At 56.4% G+C, this 20189-nt stretch overlaps 1 protein-coding gene across 2 annotated transcripts in view; it reads left to right on the forward strand.

The window, feature by feature from the left end:
- The window catches only part of CTTN (cortactin), a 33275-nt gene that overhangs the window by 3716 nt on the left and 9370 nt on the right, over positions 1 to 20189 (forward strand). Inside the window, exons 2-13 of one of the 2 annotated variants that reach the window (XM_081239843.1) lie at positions 394 to 490; positions 2689 to 2775; positions 2912 to 2985; positions 5020 to 5149; positions 8798 to 8908; positions 9971 to 10025; positions 10971 to 11081; positions 13294 to 13404; positions 13952 to 14062; positions 14821 to 14931; positions 16423 to 16478; positions 19874 to 19943. In XM_081239843.1, coding sequence (XP_081095969.1) covers positions 2689 to 2775; positions 2912 to 2985; positions 5020 to 5149; positions 8798 to 8908; positions 9971 to 10025; positions 10971 to 11081; positions 13294 to 13404; positions 13952 to 14062; positions 14821 to 14931; positions 16423 to 16478; positions 19874 to 19943 — 1027 coding nt within the window. In that variant the 5' untranslated portion in view covers positions 394 to 490. The remainder of the gene's footprint in view (positions 1 to 393; positions 491 to 2688; positions 2776 to 2911; positions 2986 to 5019; positions 5150 to 8797; positions 8909 to 9970; positions 10026 to 10970; positions 11082 to 13293; positions 13405 to 13951; positions 14063 to 14820; positions 14932 to 16422; positions 16479 to 19873; positions 19944 to 20189) is intronic. The other variant, XM_081239844.1, reaches the window with a different exon arrangement.

Genomic DNA, 20189 nt, shown 5'->3' on the forward strand with positions numbered 1-20189 from the left:
AAAAACCCAGGGTAATAGAATTTTATGATTTTTAGTAGAGTCATAAATTAGGATGGAACAGAAATGGAAAGCAGTCAGGATTCTAGCAAACAGGAAATGTATGTTAGCCATTGAGGCAATAGTTTCTGTCTGCATTAAGAAGAAACTTCAGTTATAAATCTTTTGGAACTTCTTTATTTTCTGTAGTTTCTCACTGTGCCTGAAAATCCGTTGAGTTTTTTGGTTAGTAAAATGCAACTCTTCCCACCCTCCTTTCACATTGCTTTGCAAAAACCTCGTTATGTTTGGGAGGATTTCAGAGGTATTCTAAAAGGATCTCCACACGTAAAGATTTGCCCTGGGTGCCGGTCAGCACATACCCTTCTGAGCTTTTTACTCTTAATCTTTTTACAGACAGAATCATTCACAAATGCCTGGAAATTCCTCGTTGGATTCCCGTGTTTTAAACAGAGTTTTGTGAGCATCTTTCATCTTTACTTGGAAAAGAAAGGTTTGTGCGCTGCGAACATTCTCCTGTGCTCTCCCACGGGTGGGCAAGGTAAACCCCTTTGACGGGGAATGAGAGGGGTGTTCTTTTGCTGGGTTTGCAGAGATTGGGATGATAACTGTCTGGGAGGAAATTTCCTTGTTTGAAAAATAAAGTCAATTTCCAGTGTTGCCTGTGGTCTGGGAAGTGGAGGGGATTCCGTAGAACTCTGGAGTGCAGGACTTGGAGCACCTCTGTCCTGTCTGAGCAGCCACCTGGCGCCTTCTTCCTGTCCCATGGTGGGCGGGGGAGGCAGCGGGCACGACGTTAGGGAGAGCCTGGAAGTGCTCACCTGCGCACGAGTGAAGCCGGCTTTGGGAAGGGTGGGTGAAGAGTGGGCTCTGGTAGCGCTAGCCCCGTGAGTCTGGAAAAGTCTCAGGCCGGGACATTGGCTTTCACCTTTGCCTTGGGGGGGAAGTGAGCCTCGCTGGAGACCCCCGTCTTGTGTGTGACCGTCTCCTCAGTGGTTGGAACTCTAGGCAGCTGGAGTCCTGCAGGCGGGCAGCACCTTCTCCGGGACAGTGCGGTGTCATGGGGCGCACTTGGCTTGGGGTGTCAGACGCTGAGGGCAGACCATTTAGCTTCAGGCAGCTGTTTCTCCGTCTGTGAAGGGGCGCGTTGGTCGGGCTGAAGCTAGTCCGTCGGCTCACGAAAACTGTGTCAAAAGCAGTTCACGTCTGGGAAATTTTTTTTTTTTAAAGAAACTATTTCTTGGTTAAGTTCTGTGTTTTACTTTAATCTCAAAAGAAACTGGTCTTTTATTTATTTATTTATTTATCTTTGTCTGCGTTGAGTCTTTGGTCCCGCGTGCGGGCTTTCTGTAGTTGCGGCACATGGGCTCAGTAGTTGTGGCTCGCGGGCTCTAGAGTGCAGGCTCAGTAGTTGCGGTGCATGGGCTCAGTTGCTCCGCGGCATGTGGGATCTTCCCGGACCAGGGCTCGAACCCGTGTCCCCTGCATTGGCAGGCGGATTCTTAACCACTGAGCCACCAGGGAAGTCCACGTCTGGGAAATTGTTGCCATGCTTTGCCATACGTGGTCAGAGGGGAGCAAGGTTTGAAGTGGCCTTGAAGGGACATTGCTGGTCCTGTCCCACCTGGTGGCACACGATTCCCTGCCCAGGTGACGTGGCGGGAGTTGCATCTGGAAATCTGAGAGCTCTGCACCCTGATTCGCCCCCGCCACCACCTTGGACTTGTGACCCAGCGGAGCTGGCGGGGGGTGGTGGACCTGGACAGGGGAGTCTCAGGCTTGTGAAGGGCTCTCGTCCAGCCTGGATTCACACAGAAGCACAGTGACCCCACAAAGCGAGACTTGCTCGTCCTCAGTTCAGACACTGGGATGGGGCTTCCGGTTGATTAGCTGAAAATAAGCTTTCAGTTGCTTCCTGACCTATGAAATTTTATAAGTACTTTTGGGGAGAATGAATCCATTCTTCTTATACACAGTTTTCTTTTGAAATCCTTAAAAGCTAGATTTTGCCTTTGCAGTTGTGAGGCTGCATCATTGTTCTGTCCACTAGATAAATGTACAGAATTTCAGGGCTCTACTGAGGAGGCAAGGTGGCCAGTCTTCAGAGCTGCCTAGTAGAGGACAGGTTGGCATTTATGTGCTATTTCCCCAAGTAGATGGCAAAACAACGCTTGAAATATTTATTGACTTGTCAGAGTCCGAGTTAAAATCATTATTAGGTTTCCGGTAATTTCCAAATTTCCAGTTTGAAGTTAAGATGGGTGCTTTTTAAAAAAATTGTCATAAAATACAACAGAATTTACCATTGGTGACATTCGGTGCATTCCCAATGTGGGACAGTATCGTTGTCATGAGACTTAGTGGGAGAGGAAGATCTTCCCAATGAGTGAAGTAAGTGCACACGTGACTTTTTTATTTTCCAGAAAATTTCCTCACTTGAGTTGAAGCCAGGAGCATTTCTTACGTGTTTCTGATGCCGGTTGACAGCCGTATTAGAGCTAAAAAATGTTGCGTTTCTTTCGTTCCTACGGGCGTCACTCAGGCACGGGGATTATGAGTGACTGTTTGAGCTTGTAGCCCCCCAGGCTGCCCTGTGCCCTCTAGGGTTTTGGGGTCCCAGGCAAAGGTGTCTGCGTCGGCCTCTGCGCAGGGTTCTCTCGGGCCTCTGTAACTGTGGCGCTGCTCTTCCAGATGTGGAAAGCCTCGGCCGGCCACACCGTGTCCATCACCCAGGACGACGCGGGAGCCGACGACTGGGAAACCGACCCCGATTTTGTGGTACAAGTCACCAGTCTGCCTGCCTTCCACGTCTCCCGGAGTGGATTGCCCCAGGGTTTGGGTTTGGGTGGGCGGGTGGGTGGTTGTCTTACAAACCAGGCTGTGGGGTGCACTCGTCATTTATTTTTCTTTTCAGAATGACGTAAGTGAAAAAGAGCAGCGATGGGGGGCCAAAACCGTCCAGGGGTCTGGGCACCAGGAGCACATCAAGTAAGAGCCTTTCTCAGTATTTGTGTGACAATGATGTTCTGAAAGATGAAGAGATAAGGCAGGGATAAGAGATGAGGTCATGGCTTCATACGGTGGGATCGCTTTTGTTTTGTGACTCGATATTTTTATTTTATTTTTTATTTTTTGCAGCTTATTCTTTTTATGTATGTGTGTATGTTTTGGCTGCGTTGGGTCTTCGTTGCTGCACGCTGTGACTCGATATTTATACAGTAGGTGAACGTAAGACCTGATGTATATATCTACACGTTTGTGTACCTGTACAAACGTGCTCAGTAACTTAAAAATTCCCATCGCAAATGACTTTCGTGCTTCTAATTCTAGAGTCTGTTTTTCAGTATTGTGGTTTTCATCAAGGAACACAGTTACCTAAGCTCTTCTCTCTGCTGAAGGGAGGTTTCTAAAGCGTGGGATGTCTTTGAATACTTTAGACCATAAACACCCTTCTTTAATTTTTATTATTTTGTTATACTTTTATTATTTTATCGTCATCAGTTGGATGCCATGAGCTGAATTCTAAGCAGTGTGTTCTCATAAAAGCCTCAAATAGGAGAGCTGCTTGAAGCGTGTCATTGTCTGACTCGGCACTGTTGAAACTGGCCACCTCTGGGGCAGCTTGTTTTCCTGTCAGGAGGTGTAGATAAAGGGACCTTTTAGAATGTGCTCAGTCTGTGCCAGCTTCAGAGCGTGTTTTCCCGTGCTCTGATTGTGAAGGTGTCCTCACAGACTGGTGACCCGCTTTGGTCCTTGGCAGAGAGCTGGTCTTGCTTGGCCTTAGGATCTTTGCAGTAAAATGAAGCTGTTCTTGGCTGAGAGACTCAGTAGATCGTCCCGAAAAGGAGGTGAAGTCTGCAGCTCGGGCGTTTTAGACACCAGTGTTCCTCCCTCCCTGAGTCGCTGAGCCCACCCTCTCCCCACAGCCCCTGAAGAAGGGCCTGGGACTGGCCGGAGGCGGTGGTGCCAGGGGCCGACTTGGGTCACCCGCTGTGGGGTTAGGCTGCCTTCTGACTTGATGCCATCTGGGCCTCTCATCTCTTCTGTTCCCCGTGGCTTCAGAACACGTTGGGGAGGGCGGGTTGGAGGAGAAAGGAGCTCTCTCTCGTCAGGCAGCCTCCGGGTGGGTAGAGCTCAGAGAGCACACAGGGACAGGACGGCTATTGGTCCTTCTGTGTTCTTGGGAGGCTGGTCTTCCTCCCGTGCTCGTCAGGGGGTCGGGAGGTGGCCAGGTCTGGTTGGTTTTGTAGCCGAACTTCTGGGATTGTTGTCCAAACGTTGAGGTGTGGACGTGTTGTCCCTTGGGCAGAGAGGCGCCGGATCAGGTGGCCGCCGTGTTGCTGTGGGTCTCCCGACGGAGACAGCTGCAGAGGCTTCTTGGCCTGCCCGGTTTTGGCCACATCTTGTGATCTGTCCCACTGTTCCCAGTGTTTAAAGTAAAAATGGTGCTCACATTGTAAATTCTGCAGACCTCTCCCTTCACCTTTGAATGAAAAGCTGGCGTACTCCAGGGAAAGAGCAGCCGTCTAAGGGTTCTGCGTCTCTGGGCTTCTGTCCTAGGGCTGCCTGGGATGCGGGGCTGTGGACTCTGCTTTTCCCCTCTGCCTCTGGGGACGTTCACAGAACTAGCTCTCCCAAGTCAGGTGTCTGATAAATGCCGAGGAGCTTTTCCCCTTAAGGGAGGAAGTCCACATTTCAGCACAACTCTGTGTGTGTGTGTGTGTGTGTGTGTGTGTGTGTGTGTGTGTGGCGGCGGGGGGGTTTGGGATGACTCACTGTGTGAGTTCAGATTAGTTTCTTTTTTCTGTTAACTGGCATCTGACTCTGAGAACTGCTAAGTTGGGGGACCAGCTGGTGGAACAATAAAGCAAACACAAGGGAGACAGGGATTGGGGAGCCACCGAGTAGTGAAACCTTGCAGATCTGCCGAGATGACATGTCCTGTCCTCGTCTGTCCTCCTGGAAAGCAAGGACGCACGTCTGTCTGACAGGTTTCTTCCTGTTTGATCTCTTCCCCCCAAGCATACACAAGCTGAGAGAGAATGTGTTTCAAGAACACCAGACCCTCAAGGAGAAGGAGCTCGAAACGGGACCCAAAGCCTCGCACGGCTACGGAGGGAAGTTTGGTGTGGAGCAGGACAGAATGGACAAAGTAAGTGCGCGGCCGCGTCGTGGTGGGGCCCTGGCGTGCCTGACCTCACCGCGGTCGGCAGAGTGGTCACTCAGGAACCTCCCCCTTGGGTGAAAAGTTGGGAGTCCACTTGTTGAGGACGGATTTGCCAGAAGTAATCCTCTCTCCATTGACCTTACCCGCGAAGGGCTCCTGTTTTTGGAAGGTCTTTTAAGTTGCTGAGTTGCTGGGGAGTGGGTGGTGTGTCGGGAGCCCCGGAGCGGGAGATCCGGTTCTGCCAGAGGCCGCTCTGTGACCAGGACGGAGGCCTGGAAGGCGGATATGGGTGTGGTCGTCACCGCGGCGGTTCAGCCTGCGGCCTGAATGCTACCCATCTGCAGACCGGAGCCGAGTCTGCGGGCCTTGTTTCATGTCAAGGGTGGAAATTCAGCCACCAGGCGTGCTGATGTCCTTCCCACATTTAGTGAACTTCAGAGAGGACCCTGGCCCCCGGCGTCATGCCACTGCCCACCAGGCTGGGGGCAGGCAAGTCCAAGTAGGTGGAGACGGAAGCTGTTAACAATGCAGCAGCCTTTGCTGGCACTCAGAGAAGGGACTGGATCAGCTGGTGGGGCTGGTGTCCGCCCTGCAGAGAGGACGGTAGTCCGTAGTGCGTTTGCAGTGAAGCAGGTCTGCAGTCTTTAGACGTCCCCAGAGAGGTAGTTTTCCCAGGCTGGTAATGCGAGACGTCTGCCTTTATTCTGTGCAGAGGTATCATCTGGGTCGGGTTCTGGGCTGTAATTCCACCCCTGTCCCCCTTGTGCCTGGATCGGACTTGGCATCTGAGCTGGGCCTGGAATGACACGGCTGTGTCACAGTGTGCCGTCTGGGCTCTGTCACCACAGAGTGGATACATGGGGACCTGTGGGCACCCCAAGCCAGGTCTGAAATGAGCCTGGAGACGGAGTCTATGAAGGGCAGGCTGCAGGAGAGAGACAGGGACGCCCCCAGTGACCCCGTCACTCCCAGAGAGTCTGGACAGCACACAGGGGCGTGGGGAGCAGAAACCATCTTTGGATCCTAGAAAGTCTGGTGGCTTTTAGGAGCACAGACGGGCAAAATCCCCATGTTTTTCGGGCAATGAAAGCATCATGTAGGTAGAAGCCTTTCCCACCCAACGGAGTCCAGGCTCTCAGGGTTACGGGAGTGAAAGCAAAGAGACGTTCAGTATAAATCTGGGTCCCCAGCTCTGGGTTGGAAAAACCTGTTGGGGAGAACGTTGCAGATGCATCCAGGAAGCTCTGGGTAAGGACAACGAAACAGTTGTTTTGGCTGCTGCTGGACTGCGCTGTGCCGCCTGAGCCTCATCACCCTGGCACCCCCAGCCCAGGCCCCTCTGGTCCTTCGGCCTTCCCGCCGGCCCGCGGCTGCCTCTCCCCGTGCTTTGTCTGCGCTGCCTGCTGTCAGCGTCACTCCTGCGTCGTGCTGTCCTTCCCGTCGAGGCCTGGACGAGCTGTCCTCGCCTCGTGCTGGGCCTGGCACCGTGAAGGCGCTCAGCGGACGGTGTGTGAGTGCCTGGAGCCGTGTGTTGACGGCACCCGGACGGCTCAGGGAACCGAGCCCTCACTCCAGCCGGTGGTTCTCCTCAGGTGGATCCAGCGGGGGCGCCGCGGTCGGCGGGCGCTTCCTCCCCCTGCACCTCCCTGCACACCTGGCAGCTCACTGGAGCGGCACTGGACCAGCCTGTCATCAGAAATCACTAAGGTTCCAAACCGAAACAAATAACCCTGAAGTTATTCATAACTTGTCCTTTCCAGAAATTGAAAAAAAGCCCTGAGATCTGCGTGTTGAGACTGTGTGATAGAGACTTCCAGAAAAAAACGCATCTTGGGCAGGCACCTACTTGTGAGAGGATTGCGGACTGGGAAGGTGCAGCAGCCATCGGGATCCCATCTGCGCTGTGGCCTGAGCATCTCGCACGCCTCCTTCGGGGCTCAGAGGGGGCCGTGGTCCGTGATGCAGGTTTTGTTCCTCGCCAGGCACATCTCGGGACCAGTGTACATTCCTGCTTTTGGCAGCGCTCTGCCCGGTGCTGACTGTTCAATAATAAATACGGTCTTGTCAACATAAGATCAAGGGCAGTTTGAGGGATAAATCTGTTTTGATCAAAAAGTTGGAAAAATTAATAAGCTGTCACGGGCCATACTTTAGAGCAGTGTCCTTCTAACTTCTTTGTGATGAAGAGTCAAGTTGGGGAATCCTCCCTGCCTGCTGCCGCCTCCGTGTTACTCTGCTGACGTGCTCTGGGTGAGACCCCAGAAGCTGCGGGTGGGTGGTCTCTGCCACAGAGGTTTTCCGAGGCTGCTGTGCCGTGGATCTGCTGTTAGCTACGGGCATCGGCACCAACCCGGAAAGGAGAGAAAGTAACAGCTCCGAACTTTAAAGTAGAACCTACTTTGCTCCCTGGGCTGTGGAAAGAATGCACACTCCGAGTGGCCTGCAGAGTTCTCAGTTGTGGCGGTGACTCTGCAGTGGTTGGACCCCAAACCCAGCTGCTGAAGTTCTAGATAAACAGGAAGGGGGTCCACGGTGCACCAGCGGGTCCCTCACTGTCGGAGGGGCCCGAGGCGGGGTGGCTCGCTGGAGTCACAGTTAACCAGGGTTTGGATGTGCCTTCTCGCCCCGCGCTGGGTCATGTGGCAGGCGTGCGTCTTGTGTCCTCGATGTCCGCCAAGGGGTCCGTGACCACTGTCCATTCTGCTGAGGGAGCCTGGGACCCTGGTGCCGAGCACTGAGGGTCAGGGGCCTGGGAGGCTGGAGCAGGACGGGGGCTGCTCAGAATTCGGGGAGTGTTTTCAGCCTTGCGGCCGCCGCAAGATCTCAGGCAGCTCCCGAACCAGCTGCGTTGTCGAGACACAGAGGCAGCCGTAGACGTTCTGTGAGTGCATAGAGGTGGTATGTTCCGAAAAGCTTTATTTACAAAAAGTCTCGGTGCCGGGCGTGGGCCCTGGGCCATGGTTTGCTGACTCCACCGTGGGAAACGCTGTGGAAACCCCGGGGTGGACTGCTTGTTCGGCACGTGACCTTGAGACGATGTCACCAGACTCCCTTCCTGCCCGTCCGTGGGGCTGATGACGTGCTGACGGGCCCACTCCGCTCCTGGACAGGCTGGGCGCACAGTGGCTCTTGACTCTGAACGCGAGGCGTGACTCCAGCGCACCTGTCTGTGTCTCGATTTGTTAGCAAAATGCATGTTGTGTCCTAATTCCTGGGTCCCGTGGTGTGAAAGTGTCCCGTTTGAGTAGGGTGATTGTTGCCAGCAGTCTTCCCAGAGCTGGATCTCAGGAGTCACGTTGCCGGCTGCTGGCTCTGCGGTTTCCGGGTGGGGCCTGGCCTCCTGGTTCTCCATGCCCAGTCATGTCAGAAGTCCCCCTTGTGGCCGGGCTTCTTGGGCAGCTTCCAGGGAGGCCTATACAGAGAGAGTTCGGGGAACACCTGACCGGTGGCCGTGGCTTGCGATGCCCCCCGGGAGGCAGCTCCCCCCAGGCTAACTTCCACGTTGAGTGGTTTCAATTAGGGTCACCCACGCTGACCACAGGTACGGGCTGCCCCCTTAGACCCCGCATGGGGGGCGGGCAATGTGGGGATACCGGCGGGAGTCTGACACTTCATTTTTGCTGCCTGTTCCAGTCAGCTGTCGGCCATGAGTATCAGTCGAAGCTTTCCAAGCACTGCTCGCAGGTCGACTCCGTCCGGGGGTTTGGAGGCAAGTTTGGTGTCCAGATGGACAGAGTTGATCAGGTGAGTGAAGCATCCTGGGCAGCTGGCGCCCGGGGAGGGCACGGGAGCCAGTCCTCGTAGGTCAGAGCACACCACCAGGTGTGTGTGCTCCGGGCCTCGACTCCGTGGGACTGCAGGGTGGGCGTCCTGACCACAGGGCTCACAGGGCCCCCCTTTCCAGTTGCTTTGAGATGATTGGCTCTTTAAGAGGCGAGAACAGGGACTCCCCTGGTGGTGCAGTGGTTAGGGCTCCATGCACTCACTGCCAGGGGCCCGGGTTCGATCCCTGGTCGGGGAACTAGGATCCCACAGGCCGTGCGGCCAGACACACCAACAAACAAAAGAACAGTCAAGTGTAAGGGGTTTTTTTACTGATTGCTGTAGAAACCCCCATGTTGGTATCTACTCATCCGATGACTCCGGGACAGCCTTAGATTTGTCCCAGGATGCCAGCAGGGACTGTTTACACCCACTGTCCCTGCCTGGATGTCACTGTGACAGGGATCCCCCAAGGGTGTTCAGAGCGGACTGGCAGAGGGCCGCCCGCTTACCGCGCTGTGCTGAGCGTCCGGGTGCTGCTCCACTGTTCTCGAGTCCCTGGCTCAGGGCCGTCAGCCCCTTTGTTTTATGTCCTGGCATTGAGAGCCTGGGCTTGGGGGTCAGGCCAGGCTGTGTGTGGCCACGGTCCCGCGTTTGCCCTTCCCCCGGGCTGCGTGCGTGGTGCCCACCTTGGTGCCGGGCCTTGTTCCTGCTGTTCGTGTGGCTCTTGGGGACCCCATTTGAGAAGCGGGCTGATGGGAGTCAGCCCGGGTCGGTGTCCTGCGGCTGAGCTCGCTCCGCGGGGTCGGCCACCGGGGGGAGGCGGGGAGGGACAGGCCGCTACGGCTCGCAGCTTGGCCCGAGCAGCCCCCGGGCTTCCCTGAGCGTTTCACGGGGTACGAATTCAAAACAGCAGGGCTTTGGGTGTCAATGGCTTAGAAAATCAAAGATCAAAAGATAACATGGTTCATGTTTTTTAAAGTGTCCTATGCATCGTGGATCCAGGCATTTAAAACTGCATTTCCCTTTTCTCTGTGACTGCAGTCTGCTGTGGGCTTTGAGTACCAGGGGAAAACTGAGAAACACGCCTCGCAGAAAGGTGAGATGTGGAAGACTCCGGGAAGGCAGCCCCGCCTGCTCTTGGAGGGCAGGAGCACGTTGTCACTCGAGGCCTCTTCCTGGGGGCAGGGGTGTCGCCACGGGCAGTGCGCTGCTGTCTTCAGGTGTCTGGTCTTCTGGGTGTGGTGTGACAGTGGGGTCCCCGCCATGCAGCCCACGAAGCGCTGGCGTCTCGTGTCCCCGTGCCACCTCCCGTGTGGCAGCAGAAGCTGCTTCCCCTCATCCATGCAGCGTTGACCCCGAACACTTTCCTCTCTAACTTGGTTGGCAAAACTAACTTTCCCCTGAGGATGGAAACAGAGCCGTTAAATTACCGACGTTTTCAGCGTGTACGTGCGTCTTTAACACGGCGTAGGCTAATCTTTATGAGGTAGTGCTCCCTGGTAAAGCCTTTTTGTAAATGAAAGCCTGTGGGATCCTCGTTCCCTGACCAGGGATCAAACCTGTGCCCCCTGCAGTGGACGCGTGGAGCCTTAAACACTGGACCGCCAGGGACGTCCCTTGAGGTGCTTTTTGCAAGCTTGTTTACTTCTGCCTCTTGCGGGTCATCCGATGACCCAGGGAAGTAGCTCGGCCTGGGAGTGCTCTAGGCGCCGCCGGTCCACCCAGCCCACCTGGCTCGATGTGTTGGAGGGGTCGGGTCTTTTCTAGAAAGACCCGTGCAGCTGCGTAGCTGTCTTTATACACTGACCTTTATTTGAACGGTTACTTCCCAAAGTGGGCCTGCAGCTCACCTCTGCCCTCCAGCAGTTGAAAGGGACCAGACTCCAGAGGCACATAGACGCGTCCAGCGTCACCCGTGTGTGACAGCGGGTAGCTTGTACATTTTAAGATGCGTGCTTGACCTCCTGGTGAGTCTTGCTTCGTTTAACCAAGGTGGCACTTGGCCTGACACGCTTTGCTGACCGCTGCCCTGTGTCCCCAGACTACTCGAGCGGCTTCGGCGGCAAGTTCGGCGTGCAGTCTGACCGCGTGGACAAGAGCGCCGTGGGCTTCGACTACCAGGGCAAGACGGAGAAGCACGAGTCGCAGAGAGGTGGGCCGCAGTGGCGCCCTGCTGCCCGTCAGGCACCCCGGGCCCCGTCGTTTCTCATGCATTCACCGACACACACCCAGGGGACTTCTCCCTGGTGCAGATCGGTTTATGTTATATTTATATCATTTTTCTAACTTAAAAGTGCTTGGATGTCCCTGTTACTTTCTGGACGGTGTAGGTGGTTTGTCGTATTTTTTTTTCTTTAAAGATTTACTTATCCATTTTGTTTATTTTTGGCTGCATCAGGTCTTGGTTGTGGCACGTGAGCTCTTCGTTGTGGCGCGCGGGCTCCTCTCCAGTTGTGGCATGCGGGTTTTCTCCTCTCTAGATGTGGCGCGCAGGCTCCAGGGCACGTGGGCTCTCTAGTTGAGGCACGCGAGCTTAGTTGACCCGCAGCACGTGGGATCTTAGCTCCCTGACCAGGGATTGAACCCACGTCCCCTGCGTTGTAAGGCAGATTCTTTACCACTGGACCACCAAGGAAGTCGCGGTTTGTCATAATTTTGATGACTGCTCGGTCCTCTGTTCCGTGGTCCACTTAACTGTTCCTCTCTGGAATGTGGAATTTACGTTCTTTCCAATTTTTGATGTTAAAAATTGCCTGCAGGGACTTCCCTGGTGGAGTGGTTAAGAACCTGCCTGCCAGTGCAGGGGACACGGGTTCGAGCCCTGGTCCGGGAAGATCCCACATGCCACAGAGCAGCTAAACCTGTGCGCTACAGCTACTGAGTCTGCGCTTTAGAGCCCACGAGACACAACTACTGAGCCCGCGTGCCTAGAGCCCGCGATCCGCAACAAGAGAAGCCACTGCAAGGAGAAGCCTGCGCAGCGCAACCAAGAGTAGCCCCCGCTCGCCGCAACTAGAGAAAGCCCACACGCAGCAGCAAAGACCCAACCCGAAGTAAACCTGAAGACCTGAAAGTAAAATAAGTAAATTCATTAAAAAAAAAAAAATTGACTGCAGTGAATATTCTGTTACATACATGAGTGATTATTTAAAAGAATAAATTCCTAGCAGTGGAGTTGCTGGGTCAAAAGACGTTGAATTTAAAATTTTGATAGAGCATTCTAGATTGTCCTTAGAAGCCATCCTGACTTTCCCTTCACTGTGATGTAAGTGATCAGTTATGGCCCTCTGCCCGCTGAGGTGTGTGTTTATGGAGCTTGACTTAAAGATTCAACCCCCGCTGCAGAGCTCCTGATCTGTTGGTGGTTCTGCATCGTTTGTTTTGTTTGGCCTGCACATGTAAATTATTTGAATAATGGCCAGCGTATAAACTGAGAGCTCATGTATTTTTTAAAACCCCAGATTTTTTTAAGAAACAAAAATGAAAGCCAGCACTGGAAACCCCCACGGGCTTGGCATTTCCCCAAGGGGATGGCCGTTGGGCCTGAGGGGTTCCTGTTTGCTGAGGGCCTGGCTTCCCTTATACCTGGCGGGGCCTGCCTGCCCTGAGGCCGCTGGGCCTGCTGCATGGGGTTCCTTTAAACTCTGCCTTCTCTCTCTGCTAGGCACACCCCTGTACTCCTTTGCCCCGTATGCCCGCTGCCAGTCAGCACCCGCTGTTGGATCCTGTTCATTTTTACCAGATTTTCTCCCCGAGATGTCCTTGAAGACGACTGAATACGCCTCTGGGCAGTCGGGGAGCAGAGGCCGAAGTGCCGGGAGCAGCCCTAGGCGTTCCCGGAAGGGATTTGATCTCTGCGTGCGTTCTGCTCCGTCAGTGTGTCCGTGATGGAGTCATGCCTTAGTGTAAAGATAGCTACTCAGTATAATAATAAATTAGCTTTGAGTTGAACTGACGTTTCTGGAAGGTAGTCCGTGTTTATCCTGTTCCTTTGGCGGTGCCCCCGGTACAGCTCTGCCAGCTTTGGTTAGGAGGCGGGCTGCCCCTCCGAGAGCTTGCTCCCGTGGCTCATCCTGAATCCAGAAACTTTATGTCACCTGTTACCTCACGCTGTCTTTTGGGGTGAAGGAGGGGCGCCACACTTGTCCGTCTGCTCTGTTTGCTGCCCTTCATAGTTCCATCGTTACATACAAAGAATGCTTTTAAATGTTTCCTACGTAAGTGATCTTGGAGTGAGCCTCCGAGAGTTGAGGTTTGTTTTTTTAAATTGAGTGATTAAAATACTTCCTTAAAGACTGCGAAGATCCACAGCGTGCTCGCTGACCTTGTGGCTGGTTTGTGAACAGTACTTTTCTCGTTTGCAGATTACTCCAAAGGTTTTGGTGGCAAATACGGCATCGACAAGGACAAGGTGGACAAGAGCGCGGTCGGCTTTGAGTATCAGGGCAGAACCGAGAAGCACGAGTCCCAGAAAGGTGGCTTCCGTTTTCCTTTATTGTCCAGCTAGCAGCTATTCACGTGATAGGTGATAACCAGAGCAGAGATGGAAAAACGGAACGTAACCGGGAACCCTTAGGGTGGATGTCTCTTTCTGTTAAACATTGAACTTTAAAACAGAAAATCCAAAAACAGAGCTGTTAACTAAGAAAGGCAGTCCTTAGAGCTCTTGTAGCTTGAACACGGCAGTGGCGTGGCTTGTAGCAGGGGCCGCGTGTTGCACGTCTGTGTACATGGTGAGACCCAATGGCGTGTCCGTGCTGTGACACTGCGTGCCTCGGGGGTTCCTGTAGGGGGTCCCGTCGGTGTTGATCCACGGTGCCGAGATGGTAGATGAGGTTATTTTCCCGACACACTACGGGGCGGTCCTCTTAAGGAACGTCACCTGAAGTTTCGCCAAAGGTCGGGGAAAGAAAGGATGGTTTAGTGAATCGTGTACGTTGAACTTCACGGAAAACCTGCTTTCTCCCTGTTGACGCGAGCTGCCCATTAATACTCGATTATGGCCTTCTATTGTCCACGCAGACTACGTGAAAGGCTTTGGAGGGAAGTTCGGTGTGCAGACAGACAGACAGGACAAGTGTGCCCTTGGCTGGGATCACCAGGAGAAGCTGCATCTGCACGAATCCCAAAAAGGTTCGTTCACGCTGGCTGCTCGCCCGCGAGGCCCTTCGAGAAGTCCCTTTCTGTTTACAGGTCCACGTGTGCCTGGCCTCACGGTACTTGTGTCACACTGCTGTCCTGTCTTCAGTGGGGGAGGGGGTCCTCTGTCCCCACGGCTCTGGAAGGACCCCTCCGCCCGCAGTGATTCCCCCTTCCCCCTTGGGGGGCTGCGGTTGGGCGGGGCAGGGCGCCTGTGCTCGCCTGGGCCCTGAAGCCCCAGCTGCTGCGGCAGTGTTCCTGAGGGGCTGCTGCCTGCCCCTCCGGGCGGCCACAGGGGTGGCACTGTGGTCGCAGCCCGAGAGGCGCCCCGTTCCCGGGAGCGTGGCCGCTGGGGCCCCGGGCTCGCAGCCAGCACGTTGGGGAGCGGGGCTGCCGCGCGGCTGTGGGGTGGGCCATGTGTGTAACGTGTCTCTTTCTTCAAGTGAGCAGAGACCCGGGCTCTTGTCTGCAGCATGGGCGGGGCCCCGCAGAGAGTCCCGGAGCACGGAGAGGCTTTTCCGAATCGGCTCAAATACAGTCGCTAACCTGCTTTCGGGCCTGGGCCGCGTGTTCAGACGTTGTTTGTCCTTTAACTTTTCGAGCCCTTTGTGACTGTTGGTGAGACTGGGGAGCTGGCTCTGTCGTCCCCGAGCTCGGCGCAGCCCTTGTTTCCTCCAGGCGACGTGTTTGAGTCTAACCAAACTTGTGTTTCCTCTCGGTTGTTTTCTCCACTGTCACCTGTGGATCTTCAGATTATAAGACTGGTTTCGGAGGCAGATTTGGTGTTCAGTCCGAGAGGCAGGACCCCTGTGCTGTGGGCTTTGATTACAAGGAGAAACTGGCCAAGCACGAGTCCCAGCAAGGCACAGTTGCTCCCCGGCTCCCCCCAGCCCCGCCCAGCGCCGCCACTTCTAGCACAGACTTCAGGGCTCAGCCTCCGAGTCACCCGCTGTCACCTGCAGGGGCACCTGGGCACTTCCAGCCCAATGCTGTGCTGGAGCGGAATTCACTCGCACCCTTTCTTCCCTGTTGACTTTTTCTCTCCCATAACCGTTGGGGTGTGTGTCTGGTCAAAGGTGGCGTGAGGGCTTCCCTGGTGGCGCAGTGGTTGAGAGTCCGCCTGCCGATGCAGGGGACACGGGTTCGTGCCCCTATCCCGGAAGATCCCACATGCCGCGCAGCGGCTGGGCCCGCGAGCCATGGCCGTGGAGCCTGTGTGTCCGGAGCCTGTGCTCCGCAACGGGAGAGGCCACAGCAGTGAGAGGCCCGCGTACAGCAAAAAAAAAAAAAAAAAAAAAAAAAAAAAAAAAAAAAAAGGTGGCGTGAGGTGCAGGTCACTCTAACCCCGTGACGTGCCTCGCTCCTGGAGTGGGCCGTCTCTGGTCTCCTGGCGGCCTTCTGCAGCAGCGCTTGCTGTTGCCGGGACTCCTGTGAGTGTTGAGTAGGCCGCCTCCTTTCCTCTGAGACCGGGAGAAACGTGTCTGGTTCCGCCCGATCGCTGGCCTTGGACCAGGGGCATGGGGCAGGCGTGTCCACGTGGTTTCTGTGTCTCATTTGTGGTGGTGTATTTTTGGTTTTTGCTAGTTTTTTTTGATGACACCATCTACATGTGACTCCTTCACACAGAACCAGACAGTACGTGCGCAAAGCTGGAACTCGACAGGAGGTTTCTGGGTGCATATATTGGGAGTCCAGATGGCAAACGTGGTTTTGCTCAGAGCAGTTATCTAATGTCTGTCAAAATTCAGGCTTGGTCATTAGAACCGGGACACACAGTTGGCAAAGAGTCGTGTCCTCATTTTATGGGGCCGAGTTTGGGCGCTCAGCCCCAGTGTTCAGGGAGAGAATCACCTCGGGCTGACCCGGCAGACCGCATGGACGTGGCGTTGGTACTGCACGGCAGTGTGACTGTCATGTAGACCTGTGTTGCTGCAGCCTAAGTATTTGGCTGGTAGAAGTTCCGGGAAACCTTTTCTCTTTTAAAAAAGCAAGAGAAAAAAAATAAGTATAACAAGAGAATCCCCGCACTTGAGCTTCTTTTTAGCACTCAGTAGAGCAGGAGTGCAGAGCAGAGACTGTGCTAGGAGGTGGCGCCCTGCCTGCCACCCGCACCCCTCTCCCCCGGGAGCACGCGGGGGGCATGCCACACCTCTTCCCTGCCTCTCACCTGCTTGCTACCGAGCACCACGGGTAGAAGCGCAACTCGCCTCGCAAGCAGAGGCTCATCGCTCCATGTTCCCGTTCTGTTTCCCTGGGTGCGTTTTCTCGGGCTCTCTGGAGCTGTTCGCACGCGCCTGCTGCCGGCAGCTGGCGGAGCCCAGCCCGGGACTGAGGGCCGTGCTCTCACATTGCAGACTACTCCAGAGGCTTCGGCGGGAAGTACGGGGTGCAGAAGGACCGGATGGATAAGGTGAGTGCTTCCCGGCCGGGGCTCAGTGTTGTCCGCTGAGAGGTCGGGCGTCTGACGCTCTTGGCGGGCCGAGGCCCGTTCCCTGGGTGGTCCCTGGTCTCTGGTGGGCGCCTGGCGCGTGTTTGCAGAGCGCGAACGTTTCGGGCAGGCGTGTGTCATCACCGCGGCGGTGCCAGTAGCTGACACGCGTGCCGGGCTTCGTCTCCTGTGTCACGGGTGTCCTCTCCTGGACCCCTCGAGGCCACGCTGTGAGGCAGTCGCTGTCCCTGTCACCTTTTAGGGTGGGGCGGGGTCCCCGGCCAGGCAGGGCAGCGCTGGGCCGCCGTCGCGAACGCCTCCCGGACATGTGGCTGTGACTGTACGTGGTGGTGAACCCAGCTGGAAACCGAGCTCTTCGGTCACGCTGGCCGCATCGTGGGGCCTGCCCTCTTGGGGAAGGCGGATCTGGAAGGTGCACGTCGCTGCAGGGAGTCCCCACGGCGTCCGCCCCGAGCCAGAGGCGGGGCGACACGGCCGCGCGGCTCCACCCTCGCCTCTCCTTGGGGTGCCCTTGTCCAGCTGGTCCCTCCTGCTTGGTTTCAGAGTCTCAGCGTGTCAGGTGATTGGGTTTCTGGTCCAAATTCCAACCGCGTCAGAGGAGCAGACCCACGAGCCGCGCGTGGAGTGTTCCTCGCTGGGGACCGGGCGTGGCCTGTTTCCCGTCGGTTCAGCCGGACCGAGGTTGAGGCCACCGTGCCCGGTCAGGCATCTGGGCGCCAGGGCTGGTCCCCGTGGAGTTCCCTGTCCATCACGCTCCCAGCTGACCCCTCGGGGGACCCCGTCACGTGACCGCGTGCGGGCCCTGGGAGCGAGCGGCAGGGCACAGAGCTCTGGCCGCGGGGCCAGGAGTGTCCTGAGGGGCGAGAGTCTGAGCTCGGCTTTGCAGGCGGTGGGAGCTCGCCAGGGAGGACGGGGCCAGTGTGTGTGTGGGCGTGGGGACGGGGACACCGAGGACCTTGCGGGCCTGGGGTAGTGTCGTCGCAGATACAGAAGGTCTGAGAGAAGCCAGGCGGGGCCCGCTGCAGGGGGGCCGGTGGCGAGTGGCTGGTCACGACCCACTTCAGGGAGCCCTGCGGACCCCCGGTGAGGTTTTGTGTTTTGTCAGATGGGTTCTGAGCGGCCCTGCAAGGGTTTGGCAGGCAAATGACGTGAATAGGACATGCACCGAGCAGCCCCCCTGCCTGGGGGTGGAGAGTGGATCGCGGGGGAAGCCGCAAGGCTGTGGCCCCGGTTAGGAGGCGGCTTCAGCGCTTTGATTGGTGCTTCTGGCTCGGCCTGGGGATGGCAGCGGAGGGAGAGAGATGCTTCCTTGAGCCAGCGTGGGTGCCGAAGCCCCTTCGTCTAAGGGGTGAGGGGGTGGGCCTCCCGGGTGGATGGTGGGGCCGTCTGCTGAGCTCAGGAACTCGGGGGGAGGGGCAGGGCCGGGTGGGATGAGTTCCCCGTGGGCACGTCTGGTTGGGCTGCCAGGTGGCTCAGGTAGTTCGGATGGAGGGGGTAGGGGGGGTGCCTGCAGACGGAGATGGAGTTGGGGAGCCTGCAGAACGGTGAGGGGGCCACAGGCCATGCAGCGGGCAGGCTGGTCAGAGGAGACTGGGCAGGGCACCTGGCGAGGTGCGGGGAGCCCACAGGGTCCACTGGTGCTGGTCTGAGGGTGGAGAGTTGCGGGGTGGTGGTGGTGGGAGGGGCCATCTCTGCCCCGAGGCGTTGCTGGGGACGTCCTGTCTGGGCAAGCCAGGTGGTGGTGCTTGGCGTCTGGCAGGGGTCTGGGCTGTGGGAGGGAGGGAGCCGTGGCGTTGGCACGTTTGGGCCATGATCGGGGAGAGCTGGGCACTGGTCAGCCGAGGGGATGGTTCTGTTTTAAGGTGGGAGGAGCCCAGGCCATAGACGGGGAGGTGCAGGGAGACCCTGGGGCATGGGCGGGGGCATGGGGTGCCCCTGTGGCCAGCTGGTGGTCTGTGCTGTGCGCTTGGGAAGCCTGGGGCTTAGAAGGGTGAGGCACCTGCCCAGGTCTCAGCCTTGGCGGCAGCATGAGATCATCCCTGGGGATGGGTGGCGCAGGAACTCAGGTCTCACGTAGTCCCCGTGAGTGGTGGAAGCAGCTGAGAGGTTCCGGGCAGGTGAGCCCCAGGAGAGGCCGAGACCTTGAGTTGGTCAGGCTGGACGGTGGGGAGCAGGGAGCTGGGTCCAGGTGGAAGAGGGTGGCCAGCGGGAGAGGGGAAGGCTGTAGTCGGTGGGCGGGTCTTGGTGATGGGGGTGCAGTGTGGTGGGGACCCCACAGCTGGAAACGAGAGGCTTGGGGTCGTGGTGTTTGCCGGAAGCCTGTGGGCGAAGGCAGAGAGGCGGCTCTGAGCATTGTGCTGGAGGGTGGGCTGGACGGGACGGGCAGCGGGTGTGCAGGAGCCATGGCCCAGGAGCTGGGGGGGCGCTGACCCCTTCCCTGCCCAGGCCGCAGGGCAGGCTTCCTTCTGCGCATCCTTTCTTCCAGTTCCTGTGTCAGGAAAGCAGTGACCGTCCTGAGCCCCCGGCGTGTTTCCCTGGGAAGCGTTTGTGCCCGGCGGCCAGTGCTTCCCTGAGCTGTCAGTCCACGCCCGTGTCAACCTTTATGTGGACGGTTGTCGCTGTCCTTTTAGTCTCACAGAGTTGGGTCCCTGCAGAACCAAACTAGAGTCGCGCTTACTGGGAGAGTTGGACGACTGGGGGGCCTTTGTACGTCCCAGGGTCCTTTCCCAGCGCAGCAGAGGCTTCTGGGCTCCCCTGCAAATTCTGTCTGTGGCGAGAGCTTGGGAGGAACACGTGCTTGGTCTATGGTTGTGAAATGGAGGCATGTGGTAGGGTTTTTGGTTTTTCTGCTTTTTTGAGCAGTTTGCTCACATTGGAGAGGAAGGTGCAGAGATTTCCTGTATACTCCCTACCTCCCCTCCCCCACCCAGTGGTCCATCTGTTACGATCGATCTGTGAACCTGCGTTGAGCCTACATTGTAGGCACCCAACGCTGAGGTCGGCTTTAGGGTTCTCTCCTGGGATCGTACATTCTGTGGGTTTGCACAGGCGTGTAGTGGCTCGTATCTACCACTGTCGATGCCTACACAGTAGTTTCTCACTGCCCTAAACAGCCTGGCCCTGCCCATTCACCCTCCCATAGGTGTGTTTCTTCTCTGACGCTGACCCGTATGGTCACCAGCCAATGTGTTATCAACACACTTTTCACGCCTCTGTTGATGTGCAGAACGGGTGGATATGAAATCTTTGGGCTCTCTGGTTGGTTCTTTTGGAAGATCTGGGGCAGGCCTTTGTGCAGGGAGAGGGAAGGAAGAAAGAAAAATACGTTCCTGATCTCCCCTTTCCTGTCTTGGTAGAACGCTTCCACCTTTGAGGACGTTGCCACGGTGGCCTCCACTTACCAGAAGACTGTCCCTGTCGAAGCAGGTAAGTCCTAGCAAGACCCCCTGGCAGCACCGTGGTTTTTCCCGGGAGAAGTTCCACACTGTGTGGTGTCCCTAGGACAGTGCTCAGGGGGAAAGGAGAGTCGGCAGGAGCAGATGAAGCATTAACAGAGACCGTAGTTGATCTGTGTATTTTGGGGACGGCAGCTGATTACCTGTTTGATGCTGTTTGTTCCTGCAGAGGTTCAGAGGCACCTTTCACCTTTCAGACGGGCGTTGCAGCTCTCTG

The sequence above is a fragment of the Mesoplodon bidens genome, assembly GCF_964165515.1.
Source record: "Mesoplodon bidens genome assembly, chromosome: 7".
NCBI classification, from domain to species: Eukaryota; Metazoa; Chordata; class Mammalia; order Artiodactyla; family Ziphiidae; genus Mesoplodon; species Mesoplodon bidens.